The sequence below is a fragment of the Pseudogymnoascus destructans genome (assembly GCF_001641265.1).
Source record: "Pseudogymnoascus destructans isolate 20631-21 unplaced genomic scaffold scaffold_6, whole genome shotgun sequence".
Lineage (NCBI taxonomy): Eukaryota > Fungi > Ascomycota > Leotiomycetes > Thelebolales > Thelebolaceae > Pseudogymnoascus > Pseudogymnoascus destructans.
In genome coordinates, this window is record NW_020167525.1 from 239887 (window position 1) to 261676 (window position 21790).

At 46.3% G+C, this 21790-nt stretch overlaps 1 protein-coding gene across 1 annotated transcript; it reads left to right on the forward strand.

Annotated features, from left to right (window-relative positions):
• Positions 1–3256: 3256 nt before the first annotated feature.
• VC83_03268 (uncharacterized protein) lies at positions 3257–3995 on the forward strand (the record flags this gene model as incomplete). The annotated part of the gene is made up of 3 exons (XM_024466916.1): positions 3257–3421; positions 3485–3761; positions 3811–3995. 3 exons carry the CDS (start codon positions 3257–3259, stop codon positions 3993–3995), a joined length of 627 nt encoding a protein of 208 aa, XP_024325670.1.
• Positions 3996–21790: the final 17795 nt, after the last annotated feature.

A 21790-nucleotide genomic window follows, 5' to 3' on the forward strand; every position in this document is an offset into this window, starting at 1 on the left:
ATCCACGTACTACCGTGAATTTAACCAGCCAGTATATCACTTCATGTAAATCTAAAGAGTTTTAATGGTGCTGGGTACATTTTATGATTGAGGACAGCGGGCGTAAATCGGACTGGCTCTGGGGCAAATTTTATACCCAGAAATGCATCTTAGTTAAAGTTTGACAGGTGCCAGCCATGATAAATCCCAGCCTGCGAGTGGACCACTGGCTCTGCCGGCAAGCTACAAACAGAACTAGCAAATGTGAGGATTGATAACCGCTGTAGAAACGTCTCACGAGACAATTGAAGGGTCGTAAAATTGCCAACTTGGGTCGAGATGGGACTATGAAAAGCATGCTGATCAAACCGTGAGATGTAGGTTCTTATGATAAACTTACATCAGAGCTAAGCTCATCTCTCAGCAGTAGGAGCTTCCATAAAAAACATATTTCAGTATATACGTGGGCCACCAATGAGACAACCTCTAATAACGGCATTAGTGCATCCAACTGGCCGGATCCCCCATAGTTGATCAAAGTTGAGGTGCACCAACGGAATAAGGTAACCCCAGGTTTCTTCACAGTGTAATTTATACGAAAAACTACTTTTGGGCAAAATCAATAAGCCGTGGGAGGAAAAACATTAACGTGGTCCACCCCAGAGCGACGCACACCACTAAGCGGCGCACATTTTCACGCGTCACACATTTCCACCTTCTACGTAGCATAACCAGCAATGGCAACCCATAAAGAAAGACAGATAATTATGGCAATTGAAGCCATTCCACGTGATCGAAAATTTAGCCGGCGAAAAGCTGCAACAATCTATAACGTACGGTTACGCTCGCCCTACATCCCACTGAGCCAAAAAGACTACAGTATTCCGGCTCGCCCGGAATACGCGTAACACGATTTATATAACACATCTCCTGTAACGGGGGCACCCATTACAATAACCCCCCCCTTTAGTCTCTGATGTCCCAGCACGGATCTAGAGGCTTCTAGCGTATCATCTCGTACTTGCTTCTATGTAAGGATGCCTCCGCCCTCAGTGACGGATTGGATCAGAGTCAGACAGGTTATGGTTGTAACGCTAACTTCTAAACCATAGAAGACACAGAGGTTTCTTGCGTAAGGTTCACTTGACAGAGGAGGCAGGGGATTAGACACAAAGGCTTTACAAGTAACACGTTACAGTATTGTAAAGAATACTATATTGAGTTAAGCACGAAGCTCCTATCTAAGGAAATACTATCTACTTATATAGTGGCGTCGTGCAAAGGGATATCCGCGGATAACATGGATAACATAATATCCATGATATCCAATGTCATCCATCACCTGATATTCCATGGATCTCTGTGGATAACATGGATAACATAATATCCAAGATATCCAATGTTATCCATCACATGACATTCTGTGGATCGCCCTGGATAACATGGATAATATAATATCCATGATACCCAATGTTATCCATCAGGTGAGGTTGCAGCCGTAAGCGCTAGCCATAGCACTAGCACTTAGCCGTAACACTATAGAGACGTGTTTAGAGCGTTGTATAATAGACATTGTATATGGCTGCTATGGACCCAAACTATGTGTACACTGGTGTAGAGATCCAAGGTACCCTTGACTCAGCGGTTGCAGAGCGTGGATTATGCCTCGTTATTGCTTGATGCTCCGGCCAGTTTAAGACAGGGGTTAAGGTCTCCCCCAACATTAAATACAATGCCCTTCTTGACCATAACTAAAACAGCGAGGAGCCCTTCTTGTCCCCAGTGATTTCAACTACCCATGATATCAGAAGGAGCTTGGCTCTGAGGCGCTTTGTGTGGATGCTAGCACCAATCTCTGAGGTTGTGAGCACGACCGCTACCACCCACCTTAATGCTAGCTCTGTTCCAATGGCTACAGACTCTCCTGTAGATGTACAAAAGACTGTACTGCCAGACACTGCTCCTACTCTCAAGTCCTATGGTATTGTAAAGACACAGCACCCAGCTCACAGTAATAGCATATGAGAGTGCGAGTCGGAGGCTAAACGGATGCTATCCTATAGGTCTACTACAAAGGATACAAAAAAGATGATGAGGAACCCGTTGGGTCAATCCCCTTAAGTACCCGAAATGGGTCCGACTCGGCTAACCTGCCCTAACTCTCCCCACGTGACTGTAAACTGCCCGACTCCGATCCTTTCCATCACTGAGGGTGGAGGCATCCTTACACTACCCCCCCTCTTAAGAGAGTGTTTTGTCTGCGAAACACGCTGTGAGAATCATTTCCGCAACATCTCCGAATGGTATCCGTGAGAAGAGCGTTCTATGTTGGCAGGAATTCTGTTTGTAACTGCTTCTGTAACAACCCTGTTTATGTGCCGTGTCGGGAAGGTGCGTTGTATGTCATAATAGATCTGTGCCGTATTGGCTCCGTTTAGTGTGCGAAACCAGAGTTTGCTTTGTTCGCTCTGGGGTACATTTGTGGTGGTCCGAGTGGACTCCCCGAAACGTTCTGGTTGAGCTTTGCTTTGTTCGCTCTGGGGTGCATTCCTGGTGGTCCGAGTGGACTCCGAATCACATCCGCGAAGTGTTCGAGTTGGACTGTCCTAAGTATGAAAGGAGAAGTGGCCACGCTAACCCAATTCAGAGTTCATTGTTGTAAGCCAGACTATGGTTACTGTAAGGACACAGGGCACCCAGCTCACAGTAATAGCATATGAGAGTGCGAGTCAGAGGCTAAACGGATGCTATCCTATAGGTCTACTATGAAGGATACAAAAAAGATGAAGGGGGAACCCCGTTAAGTTTGTTTCCTTAAGTACCCGAAACGGGCCCGACTCGGTTATCCCAACCCTAGCCCTGAACCTTCCACCGCAACAGGTCCGCATCGACCCTGAACCCTACACCCTTACCGTCCCCCATTATAGTGTAACTCGCTATGTCCTCCTCTACTGGTTCGAAACCACACTGAGTCGGATTTCATGCTTGTGGTGACCGTAACAGCTCTGAGGCGGGTTATTCGAGTATCTAGGTAAGGAGGCATCCTTACAATTACGCAGCTGCGTCCACTTCTTCTTGTTGTCTCCAACAACAACGCCAGCGACCACCCCTCCATTTATGGTAAGTTACCCCTTCTTGTGGATTGTTTGACGGTGTACTGATAAATTGGATAGTATATTTACAATCCACACGAACGAGTAGGTGATGGGAACGCGTTGGTGCATGGGTGACAACATGTGCTGGGCTGACGGGATTTGTAGAATTCCAACTTTTGACAATGCCGGTTCCGACGCCCTACGGGGCCCTTTCGGCTGCATTCCGAGTGCTCTGTCTGCGCTGCCTTCGGGCAAAAGCTTGTGGGATCCCGTCTCATGATTGCGTCTGGTCCGCCGCCAGCTCCAAGTGCGGGTACTGCACTGCGCAGCACTCAGCTTGCGTCCCGGTAGGTTTTCTTGTGGGATTCGGGTTGGGGTTGGTTGGCTGGTGCTGATCTTGGTGGGAATAGCTGCCCTGGTTACTTGGGGAAGAGTTTGCGGCCCTCCGTGCTGCCGAAGAGGCCACCCCCCTCATTCCAGCCAACGTTGCCGCCACCGCCACCGAGGCAAATTGGGTGACCCTCCTGGCCGCCCAGAGCATCCCAAAGTTCTGCTCCGAGGCAGAGTGTGACCTCTACGAGGAGGCACGCGCCACTCGGGCTGCCCTCAAGTCGGGGCTTGCTGTGAGTAGACCCCTTCTACGAGGAGGCACGCGCCACTCGGGCTGCCCTCAAGTCGGGGCTTGCTGTGAGTAGACCCCTTCCCCTTGTATTGTTTCGGTGCTGACTCTGGGCAGCAAATTCGGTCGTCGCTGTGCCGTCTGCGGATGGAACAGGAGAGCGTCCAGGCTCTCTGGGGGAGTTGGTGGATGCTGTTGGCAAACTGCCCACCACTGCCGTTCCCGCAGTCGTCCCGACTCGGGGTGATGGGAGGAAGGAAGGGGGGGAGGATGGGGAAGTTGGGGCAGCCTACGGGGCCTAGGTGGAGGAAGACCCTGTGTCGGAGGGGACTCGGGCCTGGCCCTTCGTGTGGGGTCACTTTGACCCTTCGTCGCTCATGGTGGTAGCCCCTTGTTGCGACGCTGGCGAGACGTTTGGGAAGGGTGACTCACGCAAGGGTTCCGGTGGTGAGGGCGCCTTGGCTCAGAGTGCTTAGTTTAGAATTGTGGGTAGCAACGACTCTGTTTCTTCCCCTTTTGACGTCCTTTCGTGATCGTAGTCTTGTCCTGTCTCCCATGCCATAACCCACCCAAGTAGTTCCTGTGGTGGTCCTGGTAATTGTGGGTACTCCATGTGAAACTCTCTGAGTTTATGGGGAGAGTTCATTAAGTTCAACACTGGGTACCACTCCGGGTCCGGATTGTATCCTACCCAACAAACCCTGTCTTGTAGTTGCTTCCGTCGGAGCCTCACGGCGAGGATCTTTTCCACTTCCCATTCCTCTACGCCATCTATCACTTCGCTGCTAGGCTCAGGCGGATCCTGACCAGGTAGGGGGTTGTTCGGATCCTTCATGAGGACGTCTGGTGAGAACACATCATGTATTTGAGAACCGGTAGGTAGTTGCAATCGAAATGTGTGCCCAATCTGTTTCAACACCATATATGGTCCGACCCATTGTTGGCCCAACTTGCGGCTGGCGAGAGTTCTTCAAATTTTTGGTCAATAGGTACACCCTATCTCCTACATCCCAGTTGATGGCCCTTCAGCGTCGATTCGCGTGCTTAGACATTTCCTCTTGTGCCTTTGCCATGTTTTTCTTTGTGTGGACCCATGCGGTATGCATTCGGTCTGCAACTGTTACGATGGTCATAGAGGTCATGATGCCAGTCCAGGAAAAGTAATCTAGATTGAATCTAAAGAGAGAAGAAGAAGAAGAAGGAAGGAAGGTGAGGCTATTCCTCATAACATACAGTTGTCTGCTTAGCGGTTGTAACCTTGTGGCTAAGCTACACCCGTAATCCCCATAACAACTGTAATAACTGTAATAACTGTAACAACCGTAACAACCGTAACAACCGTAACAACCGTAACAAGCTGTGACAAGCTGTGAGCTGTAATCATAACACTACCCCCCCTCTAGTAAGATTGATCTCCTGATCAAGAGTAAGATCATCGTGGCTTCTGCGGGTATTTTCGGTGGAAAGCTTGTGTGAGTTCAGGTGCATTGTTGAAGTTTGTAGCAGGATACCAAGTGTTGTCTAGTGGGTGGTTCTTCCATGCTGCCATATAGAACAGCTTCTTCCGTAGGAGTTTAGAATCTAGGATTTTTTCAACTTCCCATTCAAGTTCATCTTCTATAATGATTGGCAGGGGTGGTTCATGGTGCTGGCCTTGTAAAGCATCATCTGAGTCAAGTCGTAAGAGGTTGCTATGAAACACAGGGTGTATCTTCATGCTTGGTGGTAGCTGGAGTCGGTATGCAACATTCCCAATTCGCTCAAGGATTTGAAATGGACCAACTTTGCTTATGGTCAAGTTTCTTTGAGGGTCGTTGGGTTTTGATATTCCGAGTAGAAAGCCAGACTCGGTCTCCTATCTTATATCTTGGTGCTGGCTTCCTGTTTTGATTTGCAAAGTGCTCCATTCGGGTTTGTGAGAGGGCGATCTGGTCTTGTAGGAATTCCCAAATATCTTTCATGTTTTGAGCTATGTCCTTATGTTCTTGAAGGGCAGTTTGGAACGTGCTATCCTCTATATCAAAGCTCATTCTTGGCTCGAAACCCTTGTTTGCAAAAAATGGGCTAACTTTTGTTGAGTCTGATGGAAGGGCATTTGCTGCGAATTCAGCCATGCAAAGATATTCAACCCAGTTGTCTTGGAGATAGTTGACATGAGCCCGTAAATATCGCTCGAGTTCTGCATTACACCTCTCAGTTTGCCCGTCCGTTGCTGGGTGCAAGGCTGTAGACAATTTGATTGTAACTTTCCAAACTTTGCAGAGGATTTTCCACACTACAGCTACAAACTGGGGCCCTCTGTCTGAGATGATGGAATTTGGTAAACCATGGTGTTACCATACATGCTGGAGTAGTAACCTCGCTGTAGCTTCTGCTGGACCAATTGCCAACCCTTTCTTCAGCGAAACCAAGATCCATCAGCTATTACTCTCTGGATTCACAACGACAATGCACAGGACAGCAAGACTCTCAGTCACTATTCAGGAATGAAAAAGTCTCTTATCTCAAAGCAAAAAGGGTAAACTATCGGCAGACTCAGGAAAGCAAGGTGATACTATTCATCCTCAGAATCCAGCGAAGATGAACTGCCAAAGACCCAGGAAGAGGATAATGTAATGGTGGGTGCACCAGATGTGAGAATCTAGCCACCCAAGGAAGGGGATGATATTTACTAAGACAACACACTGTCTTAGGAAACAGAGCCAAAGGGTCATAGCTTAGACTATTCCACAATGCAGCAATCAGGTGTATGATGTAGTGAAGTGGTTTAGACAAGTTGCAACAAATGTTGAGTCTGAGAACTCAGGGGTAAGTCAGAGGTTAGCACCTCACTGACTTTTCAGAAACAAAGAATAACAAGATTAATGCTTGGAAGCTTGTAAAAGACGTGGAAGTATGTGATAGTCGATTTACTGTATTGCCTGCTTGCTGTAATGATGTATGGTTACGTTCGCGCTACATCCCACTGAGCCAAAAAGACTACAGTATTCCATCTCGCCCGGAATACGAGGAGAGATTTCTAAGTTTGCTCTTGAGTTTGATAGCAAACTGAGTGCAACGAATGTCAGTATGACATGATCCCCCTCTTAAGGACGTTTGTTAGCTGTGTGCTTGCCCTTTAGCCAGGTGGCTTTCTTAGAAAGAAATTCTAGAATAAGCTTGGATGCATTTTTTAGATTTCTCTTAGGCTCCCAAGTGTTGTCACTTGTAGGATAGCCTTTCCACTTAACGAGGAAGTAGTCCTGACCTCTAAGTATCTTTTTGTCAAGGATAGACTCTACTTCATATTCTGGTTGATCCAAAATCAGAACAGGAGGTGGAGGAGACTGAAGTGGTCTTAAGGAACTTTCTTGTGCCTTAGACAAGAGAGATGCATGGAAGACATTATGAATAGTTTAAGTAGGTGGCAATGCCAGCTCGAAAGTATTCTTGCCAATAGTCCTTGTGATCTTAAAAGGTCCAAGTCTTTTAGTATCAAGTTTGTCTGAAGGTCTAGTAGTTGTGATATGTCTTCTAGACAAAAAGACTTGATCACCAACTTTGAATTGTGGTGCAACCACCCCCCTGTTAAAGCCCTGAGCCTGCTCGTCTTGTGCACGCTGTATGTGGACCTTGAGATAGTCCTGGAGGCCCTTAAGGTAGATGATTCTTTCAGTAGCAGAAGGTTTTTTGAGATTTTCAGGACAATTAAGTTCTGCCACTTCAAACCTAGGGTGATAATGTAACGCTGACTTCTAAATGATAGAAGACACAGAGGTTCTCTTGCGTAAAGGTTTACTTATCAGAGGAGGCAGGGGATCAGACACAAAGGCTTCAAGTAACACGTTACTAGTATATAACAAATACTGTATTGAGTTGAGCACGAAGCTCCTATCTAAGAACTAACTATCTACTTATATAGTGGCGTCGTGGCTAGTGGACTCCTGGGAACTCACTCGAGTCCTCGGAGTCCTGGACTCTTAGGATTCTTCTCATCCTCCTGCGAGTCCGTCACGTGCCTAGTGGACTCCTGGGAACTCACTCGAGTCCTCGGAGTCATGGACTCTTAGGATTCTTCTCATCATCCTGCGAGTCCATCACGTGATACTTTCGGAACTACTATTCCCCACTGCCCCTCCAGGTACCAGGGCCGGTCTCATGCGACCTCCCTCCTTCCTGTCCTGTAGTTGGCCAGCCTTCTTGTTCCGTCGTAACAGATAACCATAGTTTGCATAGAAATGTGTCTCTTTTGTGGGTTAGAGACCGTGTTGTTGTAAGCAAATTCTGCAAGATGGAGAAGATCTGCCCAGTTGTCTTTGCATAGTGTTACGGCTACGGTAACGTGACGTCATGGTTACAGGACCAGGGCCTAGTAACGTGACGTGTGAGTCACAGGGGGCAAGCGGGGTAGGCTGCCATGTGACGGGGCTAATGGATAGTTGCAGAAACTAGTGGATATTGGATAGTTGAGCTATCCACAAACTATCCTGAATATCTAGCTATCCGCCAACTATCCAGATTACCCATGAGGCATGACGCCACTATATAAGTAGATAGTATTTCCTTAGATAGGAGCTTCGTGCTCAACTCAATACAGTATTTGTTATATACTAGTAACGTGTTACTTGAAGCCTTTGTGTCTGATCCCCTGCCTCCTCTCATAAGTAAACCTTTACGCAAGAGAACCTCTGTGTCTTCTATCGTTTAGAAGTCAGCGTTACACATAGTTTGTATAAATTCTTAGATATTGTTCAATAACAGAGTTGACTCTCTCTGTCTGGCCATCTGTTTGAGGGTGATAAGCTGTAGAGAAGCGTTGTTCCATGTTTAAGAGTTTAGAGACGTAAAAAAAGTTTGAAGTGAAAACTGCTCCCCTATCTGAGATCCAGTGTCCAGGAATTCCATGATATTTAAAGACCACCTTGAGGAATAGCCACGCAAGTTCAGAAGCTGTGATAGTCTCATTGCAAGGCTCAAAGTGTGCCATTTTTGTGAGCCTTTCTACCACCACAAGGATAGAGTCATAAGGGGTAGCACCCCCTTTTGGAATAGAAGGAGGCAACTTGACTATAAAGTCAATGGATATGGAGTCCCATGGGCGTTCTGGTATAGGTAGAGGCTGCAAGAGGCCATAGGGCTTTTGCCGTGTAGGTTTGTTCAAGTTGCAAGTAGTGCAAGAAGATATATAGTCTTGAAGAGTAGTCCTTAGATTAGGCCAGTAGAACTTTCTTGTTAGAAGTTCATAAGTTTTTGCAAAGCCAAAGTGCCCTGCAGCTGGAGCATCATGGAACTGCTGTAGGAGGTGTAGCTGTAATCGTTTATCCCTTGGGACATAGATATAGCTCTTGAATAAGAGAAGTCCTTGCTGATTTTTTGAGAAATTTTGTAGTCCAACTTTCTCAAGAGAGGAACCTTTCTTCTGGAGGTATTCCAAAGTTCTTTTGGCAAAGGGATCGTGGTTGTAAGCATCTTTGAATGCTTTAATAAGTGTTGCTGAGGGTGTATAGTCTTTAAAGGTCTCTGGTTCCTGAGAAGAGGTAATGGGGGCAACTTGGTCTTGAGGGGATAAGTTTACCCCTAAGTCCTCTGTAGTACTAGGGTTGCTTAAAGATGCTGCTATCAGCTTTGCTGAGCCTAGCAGAGCCTTTGTATTGCTAGTTTTAGCAGAATCTTGGTAGTCATGTCTTCTTGAGAGGAGATCTGCTCTTTGATTCTTGGCCCCTGAGACATGTTTTATAACAAAGTCAAAACCTCCTAGTTGTTCAGACCACCTTGCTTGTCGTCTATTGAGCTGTTTAGTAGTTGTAAAGGTCAAGAGGTTTGAATGGTCACTGTAAATAGTGATAGGATAGTTTGCCCCTTCAAGGTAGCATCTCCAATGCTTTAGAGAACATACTATGGCAAGCAGTTCCTTGTCTGTAATGGGATAGTTTTGTTCGGCTGCTGATAGCTTTCTTGAGTAAAATGCCACAGGCTGTAGCTCTTCTTGTTTGTCTTTTGGAACTTGGTATAAGATTCCAGAAATAGCAAAATCTGAGGCATCTGTCTCAAGAGTGGCAAGTTTCAAGGGGTTAAAGTGTAGTAACATTTTCCCTTCTTTGAATTCTCCTTTAAGAGCATCGAAAGCATCTTGCTGTGTCTTATCCCAGTGATACAAAGTGTCCTTGTGAAGTAATTGAGTAAGGGGTAAAGCCAAGGATGTATATCTTGGTATAAACCTCCTGTAATAGTTGGCAAACCCAAGGAAAGACTGAACCTCTTTAATGCTGGAAGGAATAGGCCACGTTTGTACTGCTTTTGTCTTTTCAGGGTCCATCTGAATGCCTTCTGTTGAAATTCTATGTCCTAAGAAATCAACTTGAGACATATGGAAAAGACATTTCTCAAGTTTGCAAAAGAGTTGTGCTTGAGATAGCTTCTCTAAGACTTCTCTAACATGTAGAACATGCTCTTGAGTGTCTAAAGAGTATATAAGAATGTCGTCTAAGTAGACAACAACAAAGATATCCAAGTAAGGTCTTAGAAAGAAGCAGGTGCATTGGCAAGCCCAAAAGGCATTATCTGGTATTCAAAATGATCATAGCGTGTTCTGAATGCTGTCTTCCACTCATCACCTTCTTTGATGCGTATCAGGTTATAAGCTCCCCTGAGATCTAACTTGGTAAAGATCCTTGCTGAAGAGAGCCTATCCATGAGCTCAGGGATAAGGGGTAAAGCATCTCTGTTTTTAACAGTGACTGCATTAAGGCCCCTATAATCAACACAGAGATGCAAGGAGCCATATTTCTTCTTGACAAAGAGAATGGGAGCTCCTGCTGGTGAGGAAGAAGGTCTGATAAAACCAGAACTAAGGTTCTCATCTAGGTATTCTCTGAGAGTTTTCAGCTCTAATTCAGATAGAGAGTAGATAGGGCCGTAGGGAGGCATTGAGCCTTCTGCGAGTGGTATCTCATGGTCATAAGGCTGGTGCTTTGGCAGAATTGATGCCTTTGCCTTGTCAAAAAGATGTTGGTAGTCTTGGTATGCTAAAGGCAAAATGACCTCCTGAGATGATTTCTCCAAATCTGAAGTAGTTGCTATCTCCAGGACAGGTTGGAAAGGTTTAACCCATATCAGAGATGATATATCGTCCATAGTTTGGTCAAAATCCTTGATCTGGGACAAGTTTGAATCTTGGACCTGAATAGGGGTAACTGAGGCTTGAAGGGTTTTTTCAGTATTGAGCTCAGGATTTGAGCTAAACCCAAGCGATAAATGCTTCCAATTGATAGTTGGATCATGCCTTTGAATCCTTGGAAGACCTAGGATGACTGGGTACTTCATTGGTATAACATCTAAAGAGATGGTGTCTGAAAATGTTGATTTTCCTAGGGGAATCTCAAGTTTGAGTACTGGGGTGTTGCAGGTAATGGAACCTGAACTGATAGGAGTTCCATCAATGACTCGGAGCAACTCTGGAGTGCGTTTGGGAATTGTAGGTAACTGGTGTGTCAAGATGAGGTCTTGAGATATAAAGTTGCCTGTTGCCCCTGAGTCTATCATAGCCCTTGTAGACAACACCTGTTGTTTGAAATGGAGTTGAATAGGGATTAACAGGTGTGTGAGACTCTGAGAAAGCACCATCGACACATCTTTGTTGTCTAGGGGAGAAGTTATAGTCTCAGTTGAAGTTGTGCCTGCTAGGGATTTTTCAAGTTTTTCAGGAATAGCAGCTGTGACTGTGTCTGAGGCTGCTATATGTTTTGAATCAGCATTCCCCCGTGCTGAATAGCACTGCTGAATTCTGTGTCCCCCTTTGCCACAGTATAAACAAAGGTTGTTGTCCATTCTGTGTTTTCTTTCTTGAGGAGTAAGTTTACCCCTTTTCAGTTTTTGAGGGCTTCTTGTAGGCTGAGTCCTTAGCAGTTGGTGTAGAGGTGTAATTGTTGAAATTTCTTGTTGGATGCCAGTCTTGGTTCTTCTCCTTTCTTCTTTCAAAAAGCCTATCATCAAGTCTGACAGCTTTCTCTATATGCGTTTGAAGTGTTGTAGGGCGTTCTTCTTTGCTGAGTTCATCCTTAATAGAGCTCTTGAGCCCTTGGTAGTAAGTGAAGACTAAGGCTTCTTCATTCCAAGTCAAGTGAGAAGTGATTCTCCTAAATTCTGTTGTATACTGAGCAGCAGAGGTCTTTTGACATAGCTTCTGTAGCTCTCTTTCTGCTGTAGCAGTTTCGTTGATGTCTCCAAAGGTCCTGGTAAGTTCCTCTTGAAACTGGTCATAAGAGGTAATCAAAGGTGTAGTGGTATTTTGGTTGTTGCCACTAAGTCTTCTAAGATATGGCTCAAAGAAGTTGAATGCAGATCCACGGAGGTAGCTGGCAGCGAAATATATCTTCTGAATGTCTGAGGTGGACTGATGAGGCCTGAGGGTGAAGTAGATGTCCAGTTGCATAAGAAATCCCTTCAACTTCCTCCTGTCTCCATGGTATAAATCTGGTGTTTGCACTTTAGGAAGTGCACCTTGTCATACTGACATTCGTTGCACTCAGTTTGCTATCAAACTCAAGAGCAAACTTAGAAATCTCCTCCTCAAACCTACAAGTCACCATACATATCTTGGCTTATCACACCAACAACAGAAGCAATACTACTCAACGATTGCTGCAAACTCTTCTACTACATCTGTTTATGCTACATACATCACGGCATATCATTTGGACACTCATTGAACAAGTTATTAAGAAAATCTCCTCCTTAAGGGGGTGGGCCAATACTACCACATGGCATATCTCTACCAACTAGAGGCCTAGGAACATGAACGATAGCTCTAGAAGCTTCTAAAACCCTCTATGATTCATTACACGTCATCGCTCCTTAGTTACCCACAAGATTGGTTAAGTTATGACATAATTTATCTATAGGTACTCTGACCTTGGACCTCCTTTTCACTTCCTATAGGCTAGGAACCCAAGAGATGGTTCTATGGGATTCTCTTACGTTCACTACATGATTATCAAGCTAGTTGTGGGTCGCACTTGATTTCTAATACATTTACCAAGCCTGGTTAGTCATGGAAAGTCATGGAAAATGAGAGAACTACACTCCTTTGGCATAAATAGGATTGCCCTTTCCTTAAGAAAGGGCAAGCAGGCAATAATGTAAATCGACTATCACATACTTCCACGTCTTTTACAAGCTTCCAAGCATTCATCTTGTTACTCCTTGTTTCTGAAAAGTCAGTGAGGTGTTAACCTCTGACTTACCCCTGAGTTCCCAGACTCAACATTTGTTGCAACTTGTCTGAACCACTTCACTACATCACACACCTGATTGCTGCATTGTGGAATAGTCTAAGCTACAACCCTTTGGATCTGTTTCCTAAGACAGTGTGTTGTCTTAGTAAAATCATCCCTTCCTTGGGTGGCTAGATTCTCACATCTGGTGCACCCACCATTACACACCTGGGGTACCGGACATATCCAGAGGAGCTGTGGGAAGCTCTGTATGATGTGTCTGAGTTGAAGATTGTGTTGCTGAAGTGTTGGCTTGAAAGGTGTTTTCAAATTCTTAAGTTTGTTTGCTATAGTTTGTATAAAGGCAAACAGTTGTTGCATCTGCTGTTCAGCAGTAGTTGTAGGAGCTTGGTCGTCCTCCATTGTAGTATCGAAGTGCTGCTATAGAAATAGTTGAAGCTTGAAGCAGACAAGGTGTAATGGTGTGACAAGCCAAAATATGTATAGTGACTTGTAGGTTTGAGGAGGAGATTTCTAAGTTTGCTCTTGAGTTTGATAGCAAACTGAGTGTAACGAATGTCAGTATGACACGCGCATATGAACTGGAAACTGGCCAGATCTTGAGGCAGTTCTATTCAATTGGCAACTCCGAATTGAAGAACAGGGAGGCGTAACAAGTGGAGAACTCTTACAGCAAAAGGCTCAACAAATCTGGCATCAATTGCCTCAATATTCACAATGTCCTTGCCCTGAGTTTAGTGTCAGCTGGCTTCAAAAGTTCAAACAGCGACATCATATTCAGGATTACTGTCGACATGGAGAGCTTGGCTCTATTCCTGAGACTGCAGAAGACGAAATGAAAGGCCTACATACAATTGCTAGCGAATATAATGATGAGGATATATATAATATGGACGAGGCTGCACTCTATTGGAGGATGACACCTTCTCATGGACTTGCTACACAACTACAGCCTGGTTTAAAGAAGGACAAGGCTCGTCTATCTCTCAATTTTGCTACAAATGCAACTGGGAGTGATAGATTACGTGTGTGGATCATTGGAAAGAGCAAAACACCAAGAGCACTACAAAATATAAGTGTTGTTACAATGGGAGGAGAGTGGAGGTGGAATAAGAAGGCCTGGATGAATACAACTGTGATGTCTGAATGGCTTCAAGCCTTCTATAATCACATTGGAACAACTCGTTCAGTCCTTTGAACAATGGATAACTTCTCTGCACACCTTACAGCTGTCGAATTTACACCACCTCCTCCTAATATACGAATATGTTGGCTTCCAAAGAACTTGACAAGTCGATTTCAACCTTTAGATCAAGGAATTATACAAAGCTTCAAGTCTCATTATAGATGGCAGTGGCTCTCATATATCTCGAGTGTTATAACAATAACCAGGACCCTAGGGAATCAATGGATTTACACCTAGCTATTCGTTGGATTCTAAGAAGTTGGAATAACTATGTCTCAAATACAACAATCTACAACTGTTTCCGGAAGTCAACTCTAGTTACAATCCTATATCAATTCCTATTGCAATTGATTCTCTGAATATCACAAGTCTTTATAAGCAAGTTAAAAGAGCTGGGAATATACAAGATATTATGGCAATTTCGAGCTTCCTAAATCCAGTTGAGGAACAAGAGTTAGAGGCAGAGAGTGAACAAGGATCAGTATGTAAGGATGCCTTCTCGTCTCCCATTCTAGGGAGTAGACTCTGGGTAGCTGCGGGGTCACGTGTGATCATTTGGGTGGGCTAACCGAGTCGGAACCGAGTCGGATGGTTTTCGGGTACTTGAGACAATCGACTCACAGGGTTCCCCCTTCATCTTTTTTGTATCCTTCGTAGTAGACCTATAGGATAGCATCCGTTTAGCCCCTGACTCGCACTCTCATATGCTATTACTGTGAGCTGGGTGCCCTGTGTCCTTACATTATACAAAAAAGATCACGCCTGTCGGGGACGGCCGTACTTCAATAATATCCCACACCAGAACGACTCAGGAGAATTACCATCACGACATTGACCGCGACTGGGTGACGTTTCAGAGGAGAGACCTGACGACTTCAAATAGCCCTGATTCCAGAGATCTCACGGACAGCCAGTGGATCAGGGTTTGATTCTTCAGAACAAGCTGGTAAAGTCGCCGACACGTTGGCACCAAATAGGATACGAGATCCTTAAGAACCCCCTCCTAGCACAGAGGAAATTGTGGACAAGAGCGTTGATAGCTACGAGCTACCGGAAGTCAAGCTCTTTCGTATCGGTACCGATACACACCCGAGGAAATATGTCGAAAAAGCCGACATCAAACATACCCCAAGACAACAACAGTCAACTGCCCAGAATGACTACCAGACAAACCACTGCTGCAGCTACAACCGCTGTGCCATCCGAAGACATCCCGAGTCGAATGGCATACCTCGAGATCCAGATGCAGGAGATCAAGGAGATGATAGCCAACCTAGCGGCAACCCAGACCAGAATCACGTCCACACCACCGGTGGATACCCCGATACCTACTATCGAAGCCGCAGAGCGACGAACCTCTCCGACACGAAATACCCCTGAGACAGTTCAATTGCCGCCTCTTCGGAACACTCATTCTCCATCAATTCCAAGGTTGTCGCGAATGCACACTGAGGACCCACCGACTCGCTATAAGAAATCTACCATCTCAGAGAGAATCACTCCGCTCAGCGATGGGATAGAACATACCTTCCTACAATGGAGTGCTTCGATTCGGGACCGACTCGTAGTCCATGAGGACCACTAACCGACATCTTGAGAAGAGCGTTGATATTGGGAACTATGACCGGCTTGGCTAAGACCTACCTAGAGCACCAATACCTGTCCGCTACGCATGGGTTCCGCAGTGCTGAGGAGATGATGCACCTACTAGGTTCATACTACCTCACAGGCAACGAGACGGAACAGGCCAGGAACCTCTTCGACGACCTGCAAATAGGAGAGAAGGGGCATGCTAGCGAAACCTTCCCAGAGTTCAAGGCTCGTTTCCAAAGTGCAGCTATCACAGGACAAGTCTCTGAGTCGGAATGGTTTCAGTACATGTGGAACAAGTTGACTCCCCAATTCCGCAGCCGCGTCGCGATCATCAAAAACCAATGGAATGGAGACTACCAGACCATGGTACGAGAACTTACCGCCTTTGATCAGGAACGGTGCCGGAACAACAAATTGAATCCGCCACCCGCTCTCGCAAGGACGTCCACACCTACCACGGATATGGCAAAGGCGTCAGCGTCGAAGCCGACTCGAGCCACACCCGCTCTGTTCACCTGAACCATGTTCCTCCCCAAGCCAGCCATACTGGAACATGTGAGAACCACAGTCCCTGCGCCCTCAGGGAACTGTTTCAAGTGTGGCAAGCCCGGCCATTTCCAGGACAAATGCCCGCTCAATGCTACTGTCAAGGAAATTGACCGTAACGACCCCGAGGCAGAAGAACAATGGGAAGAAGCCGTGGAACTTCAATCGGATGCGTCCATCGAGGAAAATGACGAGGCCTAGGAGAAGGCTCCTTCCTAGGTCTACGCAAATGTGACCTGCGAGGACTATACTTACGAGAACTCCTGGGAGGTACCCAGTTCTTAGTCAACACGACCCTGAGTATGAATGGACTTGGGGTGCAAACGAAGTCCCTAGCAGACACAGGAGCAAATGGCTACCTCATCATTAACAAGCCTTTCGCAATACGACTGTCGAAAGCGCTTCAGAGCCCCATACGGAAACTACCCTACTCTGTACCCATACGTGGATTTCAGCGCAAAATCCAAGGCCACGTATCAGAGTATATTCAGTTACACTTAACAGTCGAAGGACGCCGGATATATAACTGCCCCTTTGTACTCCTGGACCTCGGAGCACAAGATGTGATAATTGGGAAGAAGCTTTTCAGCCGCTTCCGAATACTACTCGACTCTGCAAAGAGCCGGTTAGTATGGCCAAAGGAGTACCCGCCGACTCCTAGCTGGAGCAAGGAGATCACCTTGCCCTACTACATGCGAGAAACGCCCATTCGACATCCCGCATACCAGCCGGATGCGAATCGCAGGGATGCTGCAATCCACCACGAAGACAGACGCCGCGCAGGCGGACGCTCGATGAACATGAAAGTGATAACTTCAGGCTATGAAGAGATCACAGACATGCCACCGAGTCCTACCCGAAACCAAGAGGTTTCTCCCCCACTACTAGTGAAACTGGTACCTAGTTTCACACCCATACGGATATGTGAAATCAGTGCCAACGCCTTCCATCATGAGATGATGCGAAGCGACTCCGAGTTCTTTTAGACTAGCATCTACGAAATTGACCAGATCATCCATGAAAAGGAGTTGATAGAGGATGAAGAAACGCTATGTCTCATCCAGCAGAAGCTTCCGCATATACACCAGAAGTACACCGATGTCTTTTCGAAGTTGGAATCAGATCGAATTACCCCAAACCGCATATACGACCACAAGATACAGCTCGAAGCCCCTTTACCAAACGCTTTCTCCCCGTTATACCGACAGGGAACTGAAGAGCTTAAGGCTACCAAGCAATACCTGTTAGAGAACCTAGAGAAAGGCTTCATCATCAACAGCAACAGCCCCTTCGTGTCTCCTATCCTATTCGTAAAGAAAGCGGATGGCAAATTAAGATTTTGCATCGATTACCGGAAGTTAAATGGTCTCACCCGGAACGATCCCTACCCCATCCCGCATATTGACGAACTACTAGGATGGGTGTCGAAAGCAAAAATCTTCACAAAGCTAGATATCAGACAAGCCTTCCATCGCAAACGGATGCACCCTGACTCGGAAGAGTACACAACCTTTCGGACTCGCTATGGATCCTATAAGTGCAAAGTGCTGCCGTTTGGACTAATGAACGGTCCCGCAACCTATCAGCAGTATATGAATGACGTCCTGATGCAATATTTAGACGACTTCTGTACCGCATACTTAGACGACATCCTAATCTATTCAGAGGACCCTACTTGCCTTGTTACCCCTTCATCATCCTTGATGCGGAGGGTGAGCTGAGCCCTTCCGCACAACTGGATTTCCTGGTCGCCTACTCCCTTTGCTGTCACAAAGGTTGGCTACCATTTCCCCTATTTCCTTTGCCACAAGGTGCGATATGAGGTTCTCTGTAGTTCTACTGTCTACTAAAGTGTGGAGCGTCCGCCACTCTTCCCCACCCCTTACGTCAACAAAAGTTGACAAGCTTTGGGTGAGCCCCTTGTTCCCTACTCCACCCGCTGGGGCTTCTGTGGAGAGGTCTAGTTTTTTTAACCCCCAGGTCCCTTCTGTACAGCTCGCGCTCTAGGCTCACTGTTGGGCTGTTGAGTGAAGCACTGAGCTGACATATGGCCCGCTCTTCCACACTTGAAACAGAGGTTATTATCTCTTCGGCGCTGCTCTTCTTCGCCTGAAAGGCGAGGGCGCTTCGGAAATGTCTTAGTGGCGCCCCGGCTTTCATTTAGACTAGTCGAAGGCCTCTTGTGAGGCCTATCCTCCTGGCTGTTTACCCTTCCCTCCTTCTGGCCTAATTTGCTTCTCGAGCCTTGTGCCCTCGAGGCGTCTAATTGCTCGAAACGGGCGGCTAGCGCAATGAGTGCGCTTCGGGAGCGTGGTATTTCTGGGTATGCAATAACCTTATCCCTCACGTCCGCCCTGAGCTTTGCAAACAGGTGTTGGACCTGGTGTTCTTCCTTATAGGCTGGCAAGTCTGCCTCTAAGGTCTCGAGGTAAGCCGCAAACGCTTGCGTGGTCTGTCCGACTCGCTGCCGCGCCTCCTCATACTTCACTGCCGTGGCTATTGTACGGTTTGCTGGGTCTTGCACTAGATCAGGGAGGAAGCTCTTGAAGCCTTCCCAGGTCTTGTGGAATCCCGGTTCCTTCTCGTGCTGAAGCCATGTGTCTCGAGGCTCTCCTTCAAGCCAGGTGGCTGCGAAATGGCAGCGTAACGCGTCCGATTTGTTGGGTTCTGGCTCAAGGTGGAAGGCCAACTCACAACTCGTAACGAACTCGGAGTGTTCGCGGACGCTCTTCCCTCTATATTCAGTGATGGCTCTTGGTCGCCAACTGCGCGGTACGCCTTCGTGTGAGACTGAGCTGGCAGGCGTTATGCTGCGCTCGAGAGCTAGGTTGTCCTGCGTTACCAGTTCGACCTCAACGTCTTGGTGTCCTTGCAGCTGGTCTTGCAGCTGCTGGATCCGCTCTCCTGTCTGCTTGAGCTCCAGCTCCTTCCGAAGTTCAACTTCAAGGGCCGAAGCTGTCGCTAGCTGGGCTTCGATTCCCGGTGGGCTCTCGTGCCGTACTGAAATCGATGAGGACTCAGTTCCCCTACACTCTCAATCAGAGATGTGGCGGGGGCGGTCTCAGTGCCCTCGCGATCAGGGTTGGCAGCGGAGGTTTGTCGGGTTCTTCGCGGAGGCATAGCGGCGGGTTTTCTCTCTCGACCTCGTACTGGGCTGTTCTTCCTGATCTCAGGAATGGTGGAACGTTTAGAATGTAAGGATCTTCAAATGAACAGGGCAGTACGAGGTCACGTTCTCAATCACATACGCGTAGTAGATCCTGTAGATTACGAAGACTGAATGCTGACCTTCCTCCGAAGGTCCGCGTTCCTACTATATACTAATCGTTGGTTTCCAAACCACCGCCTGGAGGCGGTTGGCGAAAGCGATCCTTGCTGCGAAAGCGATCCTTGCTCTCTCGGCAAACGCGAGCGCGTCCAATGCGACATCAGGACAACGCGACTATCTGGACAACAATTGACACGTAAAGTTACAATCATGTCAATTGATATAGCTAGAAACGAAGCTATTCAAAAAGCAATTGATTTCCTAAATCAGAACCCAACGGAGACCATCGCCGCAGCAGCTAGAATCTACCATGTACTCCCAACCACACTCCGTATGCGACGCATGGCGCAATGCCAACCACCAAAGCCTCGCGGAGGTAACAACAGAATACTTTCAGATATACAAGTTATAGCTATACAAAGATACATTCAACGGTCATATGAAAATGGGTACGGTGCAACGAAGCCAATGGTGTTTAATGCTATCTGCCAACTACTAGCAGCTGAAATCCCGACACATCCACCACCGTCTCAACGGTGGTTCCAGACTTGGATTAAGACTCAACATGAGACTTTCCACACCATTAAAACCCGGCCAATTGAAGCAGCACGTGTTGCTTCTCATGATGTATCAGCTATCAAAGAATGGTTTCATGGATTCAAAGATGTGTGTAATCAATTAGATGTTACTGCAGCTAACATCTACAACTTTGATGAAGTTGGGTTCCGAGTGGGAATGAGCACCGGTGAACATGTGTTAGTGCCAACAGCAGTAAAGGAGGTACGTTATATGTACTCATCTTACATTATATTATTCTAATTTGTATAGCTTTATATACAAGCTCCAGAGAATCGTCAAAGTCTCACAGTAATAGAGACAATTTCAGCTGCTGGCATTGTACTTCCACCGTTCCTAATAATTCAAGGAAAGCTTCATATGGAAAGTTGGTACCATGATAATCTACACGGTGATGAGAGAGTTGCAGTATCAGATTCAGGATATACAAACTCTGAGCTCGCAATGGAATATCTACAGCATTTTATTCAACATTCTGCACCCTCTACAAAGACGAAGTTGCTTATAATGGACTCTCACATTTCTCATGAAGTTCCAGAATTTATAATACTTGCACATCAAACAACATACATTTACATGTATTCCCTTCTCACCTTACACATATACTACAACCTCTTGACGTTACAGTATTTGCACAGTATAAGCATTGGCACCGCTGTGCTATTCAACAAGCAATTCGGAATTTTGATGTTGACTATAATGTTATTTCATTCTTCCGAGACTTACCTACAATCCGAACACAAACGTTTACAAAGGAAAACTGTATGAAAGCGTTTAGAGACTCTGGTATTTGGCCACCAAACTACGAGAAGATAGAAAAGAAAGTGGCAATATACGCAAAACCAGCACTTTTAGAAACACCAAGGCAAGCAATCCAAGCAAGTCAAGATCTTTCAAATTGGAGTCAAAGATTTGAAGAGATTCTTAGTTCACCATCATGGCAAAAGTGGACATCTTCTTTGTTGAGATCAGTGGTGTATCTGTATCTGCAGCGGCATAGTTATCACGTTGAGTTGAACAACAGTTCACTTGAATATATGTTTTGTATTGTTGTTCTGAGTGAAGCTATCTACGGAACTATTTGTGAGTGGTCCGCAACCCGATTCAGTTGGCGAGCCACACGCCTAACCAATCAGTCTGAGCAACCTCCTCCTTCAACACACCCCTTTGCATGACTGAATTGAGGCCATTCCCATTTCCTAGGCCGTGATCACCTTCATCTGAAGCTGCTGTATGAACTTCTCATGTTGTGTGGCGGGTAGCGGCTTGGTCAATCCATCTGCTACCATGTTGGCTGTTTCCACATACCAGAGGTCAATTGACCCATTTTCAATGTGCTCCCGAATGAAGTGGTGCTTGACATCGATATGCTTGGTTCTCTGGTGGAATTTGGGGTTTTCGGCCAAGCTCAATGAGCCTTGGTTGTCTCCATAGATCTTCGTAGCTTGAATGTCATTTCCTGTGTACATCATCTGCTTCATGATCTGTTGTAGCCATAGTGCTTCTGACACCGCCTTTGTGAGTGCGTAGTACTCTGCTTCTGTGGTCGATTGTGCCACGGTCTGTTGTCGCTTTGAAGTGTGTGAAATCACACCTCCGGCGAAGAAGAAGGCATTTCCAAGGACCGATTTACAGTTTGCTTTATCGCTTGCATAGTCTGAGTCACAGTATCCATGGAGCTGCATATCGCCTTGCATGCCATATTCGATTCCAAGC